The 9,408-nt window shown below is 37.5% G+C and overlaps 2 protein-coding genes across 2 annotated transcripts; one reads left to right on the plus strand and one right to left on the minus strand.

Moving 5' to 3' along the window:
• Positions 1–1,861: 1,861 nt before the first annotated feature.
• Positions 1,862–3,990, minus strand: LOC130426753 (chymotrypsin A-like). Its single transcript, XM_056753678.1, has 7 exons — positions 3,441–3,990; positions 3,256–3,359; positions 2,972–3,051; positions 2,718–2,796; positions 2,414–2,594; positions 2,119–2,252; positions 1,862–2,023 (listed from the first exon to the last, which is right to left on the minus strand). Exons 1-7 carry the CDS (start codon positions 3,490–3,492, stop codon positions 1,862–1,864), a joined length of 792 nt encoding a protein of 263 aa, XP_056609656.1. The 5' UTR covers positions 3,493–3,990.
• A 547-nt stretch (positions 3,991–4,537) lies between these two features.
• Positions 4,538–7,865, plus strand: ctrb.3 (chymotrypsinogen B, tandem duplicate 3). The gene is made up of 7 exons (XM_056753665.1): positions 4,538–4,733; positions 5,474–5,577; positions 5,711–5,790; positions 6,171–6,255; positions 6,363–6,543; positions 7,025–7,158; positions 7,238–7,865. The coding sequence occupies exons 1-7, from the start codon at positions 4,682–4,684 to the stop codon at positions 7,397–7,399; spliced, it is 798 nt and encodes a 265-aa protein (XP_056609643.1). The 5' UTR covers positions 4,538–4,681; the 3' UTR covers positions 7,400–7,865.
• The last annotated feature ends 1,543 nt before the right edge of the window (positions 7,866–9,408 follow it).

The following is a 9,408-nucleotide window of genomic DNA, read 5'->3' on the forward strand; positions in this document are numbered from 1 at the left end:
CAAGGCGACGATTTGTCTGTTGGTGTATTCACCAACATCACACCAACATCTGACAGAACTTCATGGACTATAAATCAGAATTTGAAGTCTTGAGGCTACCTCCGCGAAGTCCTTAATGAACTTGTGAATCCTGCAATCCCCCTGCCGAAGCCCAAAAAGTTAATAGTTTGGTTATGGCGTTGCGTTCTGTCAAGGATTTCAACTCTTGATGGGGCAAACAGGAACTCAAAACAAGGTTTAAACATAAAACACGCCATGAGGGGCAAAACAAAGAAAGGTCAAAAATTACACGTGAATAATCCGAACAGGCCAGGAATTGAGTCATCACACGGGAACTATAGAACACTATAGGAACATTACGCAACTCCCGGGACAGAAAACACGAGGGCCTTAAATGGGGAGTCTAATGAGGGGAAATGTAATCTTCTGAAAAGGATAAGGGCAAATACTTTTAACCAATAGAGCAAAAGAACTGTCTGCATTCGTGACACCTGATCATTTCTTCTACGATGTCATGCCATTTGGAGTCCAAAACGTCTTGTTAATCATGGGTTATATGGGATGCGTGGGTGTGAGGCATACCTTGATGATATGGTTATATATAGTAGTTCCTGGACTGAACTTTTTTCTTGTCTCAGCGCTGCTAATTTTATTATAAACCTGGCCAAGTGTGAGTTTGGAAAAGCCAGGGTCACTTGTCTTGGTAAGGTAGTGGGCAGGTTAGGCTTGTTGAAGCGAAGATTGATGCTATTTGTGAATTCCCTTTGCCTCAAAACCGACGTGAACTTCGCAGGTTTTTGGGTATGGCAGGGTATTGTAGAGGCTTCTGTAAAAACGTTGCCTCTTTTGTGGAACCTCTGATCTTCTTAGTGTCAAAGTTCATTTTGAATGGTCAGAGAAGTGCCAGGAGGCATTTGACAATGCAAAAATTATGTTGACCACAGCTCCTGTACTTTTGGCTCCAAATTTTAAGAATCCCTTCAGAGTTGCAGTCGATGCCAGTGAGGTGGTGCTGTTTTAATGTATATATTTACTTTAGTTTGTAGTCATTTCAGAGTTCAGAGGACAATTTGTTGTCTCTAGCCGGTGGCATTAATTTACCTAAAGCCAAGGTATGGCAGACTCTCGTGAGGTTATCCAATCTTACTACTGTCTCTCCAAATGACAGTCTCTTGTATATTTGTTAAAGCTATAGAAGCTATGCTGTTTTTATACTCTTTTCTGGGGGACGATCTACCTACATTTTTAGTGCCTTCCAACGCCCATGTTCCTGCAATAAACTGCAGTAAAATATTACTTTGAACTGACCTGACAGCCGCCATCACCTGCAATACCCAAATGACGCCCTGTATCTAGCTGGTATGAACTTCAGATATTTGGATTTATTAAATTAAAGGACTACATGGTACAAATGTACCCTGAAATGTACCCCATTGTACCCTGAAATGATAATGCAACAACATACAGAGCAAAACATGCGACAGAAAGTTTTGATGAACATAAAAATGTATAATTGATCTGAAATGCCCTGCGCAGATGTTAGATGTGGTTTTTCAGCCAATTCAGCTTGCTCAGGAGAGCCCGGAATGATTTTCCTCCACCAGCACCTGACCACATTTCTGTAAAAGGAATGGCTCAGAATCCCTGTAGCCACAATTCAGGACATGTATGTCGTTCCAAAGACAAATTAGTACAAACTGTGGTCAAGCAGACAAGATGTTTCAGTTTCACTGTTCCTGTATATACAAAGACTCAAAGCCATCTATGTGAATGTAATTATTACAATAAACACAAAAGACCAAGCAGAGAGAATGTTCTTTCTCAATTTCACACTTTATTTATTTAAAGCACAATGGCTGCTTTAGTTTGCAGCAATGGTCTGGTCAATCCAGGCACGGAGCTCAGTAACACGAGCATACACTGCGGGAGTGGAGGTGGAGCACATGCTACTGCCCCAAGACACGATACCAACCAGAGTCCAGACGTTACTCTTCTGACAGACCAGAGGACCACCGGAATCCCCCTGAAACACATAAAAATTAGTTTGAACTTCAAGTTCTACATTCAAGAACAGAACACCATTTCAGTTTACTTTTCATATTTTGCTAAGAAATTTACCATGCAGGAAGAGGCACCGGAGGCACCAGCACAAATCATCTTATCTGTGATATTGCTTCCCCAGAAACGACTGCACTCATCGTTGGTCAGCAGAGGCAGAGTGGCCTGCTGGAGCAGAGCAGGGGTATCAGGGGCTGGAAAATAAAGATGTATTGCATTTTATAAGATATATAAAAAGGTTTGAATTCATAGTAAAAAGGAAAATCAAAGAGTATACTGGAAACATAAAGTTTGCAACAGAATACAGTGATAAAACATTAAATTGAAATGCTGCTAGAATGTCTAAAATCTATACCATTGTATCTGGTCAGACCCCATCCAGAGGTTACACACTTCATTCCACCAGGGAAGCTGTCAGATGTTTCACCAAGGCACACAGGAGAAACACGTGTGTTGAGCTGAGCAGGGGTGGCCAGTTTGATCAGTGTGATGTCATTGTTGATGGTGAAGCTGCTGTAGTTGGGGTGCCTGAAGACCTTTGAGAAAAAGTTTAAGACACCTCAGCATTTGCATTATTATTAGTGGCAGCACTCTTGTTCTGTTGTGTCTTTGCTACAACCTTAAATCACATTGGTTTGAAAATATATATGATACTGCACCTTGCCAACAGCCATGGTCTGAATGGGCTCAGAGTTGGAGGAACGATCATGCTCACCCAGGATGACGCGATGAGAGGTTCTAACAAAAATATATATGTACTGTGTATATATTTCTTTCAGAACTTAATAGAATTCCATTGAACACAGAAACATATTTTTGATGCCTCATTCTTAAATAAGAGTGTAATGTTTTAATAGTTTCATCCATTATAAATGACTTTATATTTTTTTATGATGTCTAGTGTCTACTGTACCTCACATTGCAGTGAGCAGCAGTCACGGCCCACATTTGATTGATCAGGGAGCCACCACAGAAGTGGAAGCCAGTGGAGTCCTTAGGTGAAACAAGAGTTTTATTCAGTTAATGAACATTCTATATAGTGTATGTACAGTACAGTAGTGCCATACATGTAGATGGAACAATATATGAATTTGTCTGTAACCGCTGAAATTAATGTTTAATTAATTAAAACTCATTATTTTCAGATTTTCTCAAGATATCCAGAAGTCATTTCCAAATGAAGATGTCTGACTGTACCTGCAGAGACACCTGCCAGGGCCATGAGTGTGGCACTGCCTCCTCCCCATTCACAATCCTGGAGTAGCCAGTGATGACAGGGGGGATGGCAGGACTGCCACAGCCTTAAGAATATAAATAAGTATTAGTTGTACTGTAGGTAAAAAAATAAAAAAGGATAACAACGAAAAAAAAGGGTAACATACCATAGGCTGCTCCAATGAAAGCAAGGCACGACAGGATCCAAAGGAAGGCCATTTTTGAGCTGAGATCTCTGAGTTGTCACAGCAGCACTTTGGGCTTTTATATACCTTGCTTTACATTTGCATATGTTGCGAAATACCCCCAAAAAATACATATACCATGTAACTGCGTCACCTGTTCACGTTATCTCAACCTCGTCAGACAGAAGAGTGGGAAATGTCTATATGCAATATTTTACCTATAAGTGAAAGAACTGATAGACATGCCATGAGCAAAAAGAAAACAAATTGAACATAGATTGACATAGGTCTCTTAACAAATGTTGAATACAATGTGATTTTTTTTTTTAAATAACCAACAGTCTTGATATCTTTTTTTGTGGCAGACATAAGAAGTTTTGCTGATTTCTTTGGACAATGCAGTAATTGCTTAATATGTTCATACTCCATTAACAAGAAAAAAAGACCAACAATCTTTGTAGAACCACACAGATAGCAAATAGCTTCTTCTGGAAAGGGGTCCCAAATCTGGAACATGTTGACTATTGAAATTAAAGCAGTACAACATATATGTTGACTGTAAAGTGCTTGTAAAGCAAACAGTGCTGTACCCATCTCTACATTGACCTTTATAATGATATTGTGCTATTTAATATCTATTGAATCTCTATATTGCCAGGCTTGGAGGTAACCTTAAAAAAATATATTTAGTTTTATTTTCACTTGCTGTATATTCATAAATGTAATGTGATATATTATTGCAGTTCAAGTATTGTATTAATTTGTATATGAAGCCTGTCTATAGGGACTTGAGATGTAAATTAGAGTAACAACTGTGTAAATCTCTATCTGCACATGGCTGGAATCATGTTTACAGTTTGTACTGTGCCTATTTAAATAAACCAATAAGAAATAAAAACATCAGTTCAATATAAGTTGTAAAATATATTATAACTAATAAAACAATACAAAAAATTACAACAAATAATACAATTTTTCTCAAAATCAGTCAAACATAAGTGTTTGTTTGTCACCCACTTGAACACTTGAATTTCAGTGTTCACAAAAAGGGTGAGAAAAATGGGATTGTACACAGGTGTTGAGCAGCTGATGAAACCTGTCGGGGTTAATTTTTGACCACACACGTCCTCATCTGGTTGTCATGTTGTCAGTGGTAAAAGTGGGTTCGTATTTTGGTCTTAAATAGGGCGTACTGCTGTAAATAAGTCCATTTCTTCTACAGAATGTCTTTCCTGTGGCTGTTGTCCTGTTTTGCCTTTCTTAATGCAGCCTATGGTGAGAAATTATTTTGATTTTAAAGTTCCATGAAGTTCACAAATAGCCTATACAGTTAGAACGTGTATTCATGATGTCATGAGATTTTGGGGTTTTTGATTGAATAATTTAGTTTTTAGATTTTAGCGCTTATAAAGTTAAAATATCTCATTATTCAGCGAATAGGCTACTGATAAGCAAATAATTTATTATTCATTTATTATTTGATTATTCTGTATTAGCAAATAATATGGTAACAAATGATTAGTCATGAAAAACGTTTAAACTCTGTCCAAAGATAAACTATAATAATGACATAATTTAAATAATTCAAAAAATCTAATATTGGGTAACCTTTTATAAGATTGTATTTGTTAAAATTAGTAAATGAATTAACTAAAAATGAGCAAAATAATTTTTCATCATTAATTAACGTTTGTTACTTGGTGTTAATTATTCTTGTTGGTTCATCCTGCATTCACAATTTTTTATTAAAAAAATGTATTGGTAAATACCGAAATTAAAATGAGCTGAGTTCAATAAATGCTGATGTATTGTTCATTGTTATTTTATGTTAGTTTATGCATTAATAATGTCAAAAAATACAACCTTTTTGTAAAATGTAACCAAATATTGTTTCGAAAACATGAGTAAAAATGAGAAACTTTAGAAAAATTTAAGAATGCATTGACTGCTTGGCCTATATAGACTTCATATCAAATTTCACTAATTTTGCGTCCATTTTTACCTCTTTCGTTTAGGTTGCGGTGTTCCTGCCATCCCACCTGTTGTTAGTGGTTATGGCCGCATCGTAAATGGTGAAGAAGCATTGCCTCATTCATGGCCCTGGCAGGTGTCTCTGCAGGTATCTGATAGCTTAAAACTTCAAACTACATTTTCAGACTTTCGACATTGTCAATTAACAGCCTGAAAATGACAACAAGCTAAAACAAACATTTATGACTAGTTATTTTCTGTTTTGATTGTTAAAATTGCAGGACGCCTTTGCCTGGCACTTCTGCGGTGGGTCTTTGATCAATGAGAACTGGGTTGTGACTGCTGCTCACTGCAGTGTCAGGTAAAATTATATACAGTATTCTGCATTGTTCTCCTTCTTATCGGCTTTAAGTCTGTTGGTAGCACGAAACAGTTTGGACAAAGATTTATTTTCCTTAGTGCACCACACTGAAGCAGGGCAGAGTTGGCTTGCTCACCGGGAGACTGCATCTAACTATTTATTAGATATTATTTATAAGAATAATCTTGCTTGTTCTATCAACACCATGCACTGTGCTGTGTTATACTTTTCTGTGTTTTCTTATTTGCTCCTGTAAAGCTCCTTTGGAACAATGCACATTGTGAAAAGCTCTATATGAATAAATTGTATTGAATTAAAGTCAATATGTATGAAAACATATTGGCATAGACGTAAATTAATTGAATATGGCTTTTCTGCAGAACTAGTCACAGTGTGATCCTGGGAGAGCACAACAAGGCAAGCACTCAGAATCAGGAAGACACACAGACCATGAAAGTGGAGAAGGTGAGAACAAACATTCAAAAATTTGTTTTACATACCAGCTCTATTGGCTTGTTTCTATTGTTACCTTGAAAAATGTGACATTAATGATGCAATCATGTGAATTGCAGGTGTTTACCCACCCTCAGTGGAATCCAAATACCATCGACAATGATATCGCCTTGGTGAAGCTGGCCTCCCCCGCCACTCTGAATGATCACGTCTCTCCCGTCTGTCTTGCAGAAACTGCTGATGTATTTGCCCCTGGCATGACCTGTGTGACCTCTGGTTGGGGAGTGACCAGATATAATGGTTAAATATCCACTAAAATAAACATGTAGACTAATGTATCACATTCAACAGTACTTAGACTTAGTATAGAGGGTATGATATGCAGTGACGTCACTTTCCCACATGAACATGTCGGGACACGACCTGGTACACGCTCGGTGGCAAAACGCCCAGCAAAATGGCTGAGTAGAATAGGAGAAACAAAGAAACCGGGACTAAAACACGCAATAATTTGCTGAAATTACAAGCTTTTGGACTTGACAGTGAACCTTGCGACTTTCCTAAGGAATCGCGTGTTCCAGGACACTGAAATGTTGGGCGGAATTGAATTTCCTGATATTGTCAGCAGTCATTTTTCTGAGTTTTTGCCACCCACGGGGGCGACACGTCGATACCCTCTATTAGAATCTCAGTTCGTGATGTCAATAATGTAATTAATCTCTCTATGCTACATATAGTTTATAACATATTGAATACCTACTCTTTCTTTGTTTGCCTTTAGCTCTGCTTACCCCAGATAAGCTCCAGCAGGTTGCCCTGCCTCTGCTATCCAATGAAGAATGCAAGAACTACTGGGGAAGTAACATCAGTGACGTCATGATTTGTGCTGGTGCTGCTGGTGCCTCCTCCTGCATGGTAAGACTTTTCACTCTCTCTTTCATAAAAGGTATTTTAAGTGATTAAGAGTAACTCTGTGGGCCTTCTGTTGGTTTAGGGTGACTCTGGTGGTCCTCTGGTGTGCCAGAAGGATAACATATGGACACTGGTGGGTATTGTGTCCTGGGGAAGCAGCCGCTGTGACACCAGTATACCCGGTGTTTATGCCCGTGTCACAGAACTCCGTGCCTGGGTGGATCAGATTTTGATCTCCAATTAAAAAAGAATGTACTGTATTTAGAGATTTCCTGACAACAATGAACAGCATCCTTAATTTAAAAAAAATAAGTTTATTGTAAAACATCTTTACAAGTAAAAATACATTCCAACATGAAATGTTATGTTATTATTGACCCAAATGCCATACAAATGTAATATCGCTGCTGTCCTAATGAGACCTCATATTTCAATATTTCGTTATTTTATTTTTTTGCCATAAATCATTATTATTAGTCACCTTTTATGTTTGTCACTTGGTTTTGCAAATATAAAACCAAAAAAAGTATCAAAAAGTTCTTTTAAACTTTGTATTTTATGAAAACTATGAATTTGGACATCTGAGGTTCTGGAAGGACTGCAGCGATATTTACAGAATAACACTTTAATGGAAATTTACTTTCACTCCAAATTTTCTTTCTAGTAAATATCTTGTATTTTCCCAAATAAAGACTAATCTAGCTATGTAACATTTCTTATTTATTCATTCATATCTGAGTTTATTTAAATTGAACAAGTTGTGCAACCAAAGCCCTATTTGCATGGGATTAGGGTTACCTGAGGAGCTCTAATTTAATAATTTATAATAATTGCGGAGGTTAAGGGCGAATAGGCCATATCTGTAATTTGAGATGTAAAACTTCCCCAGCAATTTACCTTTATTTCAGCGAACTCTGAGGTCCTCTGATAATAGTCACTTGCAAATCTGCATCTCTGTGATTTGGCGGGGTCGTTTTATCCACTGTTCGCGAATGAAGGCTTTGTTAAAGTGTTTTGACATTAACATATTTCTGGTGCTGGGTCGTTTCCTGTGCAAATGCGCAATATGAAATACAGATGTGGGGAAGTAATTTTTAAATCATACATACCCTAGAAAATACTTAATCAAACTTCTAGTGTCCCACTTCAGGACATGTGGTTTCAAAAAGTGGGACAGTATGATTATCCTAATGTGGAACAGTACTTCAGTCAGTCAAAGATGTGTGGTGGGCCGTGGTTTGTGGGTTTATATATTTTATGCAAAATTAGAATGCTATTCTCGCAGGTGTTTAAAGGAGTAGTTCACCTTTAAAATGGAAAATGATGTCATTATTTACTCACCGTCTTGTCATTTCAAACCTGTACAACATTCTCTCTTCTGCAGAACAAAAAAGTAGTTACTTTGAAGAATGTTGTTAACAACCCCCCATTCACTTGCATTGTTTACAATAGAAGTGAAAGGTGGGCTATGTTGTTCTGTTACCAACATTTTGGTAACAACATGTGAACTACTGCTTTACGGTCATGCAAATTTTTGATTCTTGGGGGTGGTTTGAAGGTTTTTTTGTGGTTCTTAGGTGTAGGGTTAAGGTAAGGGGACAGAATGTACAGTTTGGAAACCCAATAAAGCCATTCCACTTTATTTTATGCATCAAATGATTAATTCAATAACAATGTATTTCAGATCACAATGGCAAAGGGGAGAAAACAGGTAAAGATTGTGAGATGCAGAGAGAGAGGCAGATTCAGGGAAAGGATTAGAGAAGGAATCTAAATCAGTGGAGGCAGGACAAGATGAAATGAGCCATAGAGGAGTATAGGCAGATCGCTGAGGATGGTGGGATCCCTGCATTTTCTGTGCATCTCATTTCTATCATAACAACATAGGTCTATCATAATAGTTGCTTAATGTCTTAAAAAAAATACATCATATTGTATTATTTGTCTGATGATGTTCAGTTTTTTCCCATGTTTCAACCATCCATAACCAAGGAGAAATCAAGGAGAGATTGGCCATTTATCATAAACGTTTCCGTGTCCCACATTAGGAAACAACTGTCCCACATTTGGAAACTGCTCATTTTCTCAGACGATTGGCACTAAGTGCACTTATATGCACTTATAATTTCTTTTATGAATGTGTTATCTGCATTTCCTTTTTTATGTAATTAGGACACATCCTGGGTATTTTTTATAGTATTGGTTTTGTATGTAATGTTTTGGCTACACATTTCAATATTTCACTAAATCTGA

The sequence above is a fragment of the Triplophysa dalaica genome, chromosome 1, assembly GCF_015846415.1.
Source record: "Triplophysa dalaica isolate WHDGS20190420 chromosome 1, ASM1584641v1, whole genome shotgun sequence".
Lineage (NCBI taxonomy): Eukaryota > Metazoa > Chordata > Actinopteri > Cypriniformes > Nemacheilidae > Triplophysa > Triplophysa dalaica.

Coding starts and splice junctions, on each gene's coding strand:
- LOC130426753 (XM_056753678.1), bottom strand. CDS start 3,492: ATGGCCTTCCTTTGGATCCTGTCGTGCCTTGCTTTCATTGGAGCAGCC. Junction 3,360..3,440: donor TTTCATTGGAGCAGCCTATG/GTATGTTACCCT, acceptor TATATTCTTAAG/GCTGTGGCAGTCCTGCCATC. Junction 2,797..2,971: donor GCTGCTCACTGCAATGTGAG/GTACAGTAGACA, acceptor TATTTTTGTTAG/AACCTCTCATCGCGTCATCC.
- ctrb.3 (XM_056753665.1), top strand. CDS start 4,682: ATGTCTTTCCTGTGGCTGTTGTCCTGTTTTGCCTTTCTTAATGCAGCC. Junction 4,734..5,473: donor CTTTCTTAATGCAGCCTATG/GTGAGAAATTAT, acceptor TCTTTCGTTTAG/GTTGCGGTGTTCCTGCCATC. Junction 5,578..5,710: donor CCTGGCAGGTGTCTCTGCAG/GTATCTGATAGC, acceptor TTAAAATTGCAG/GACGCCTTTGCCTGGCACTT.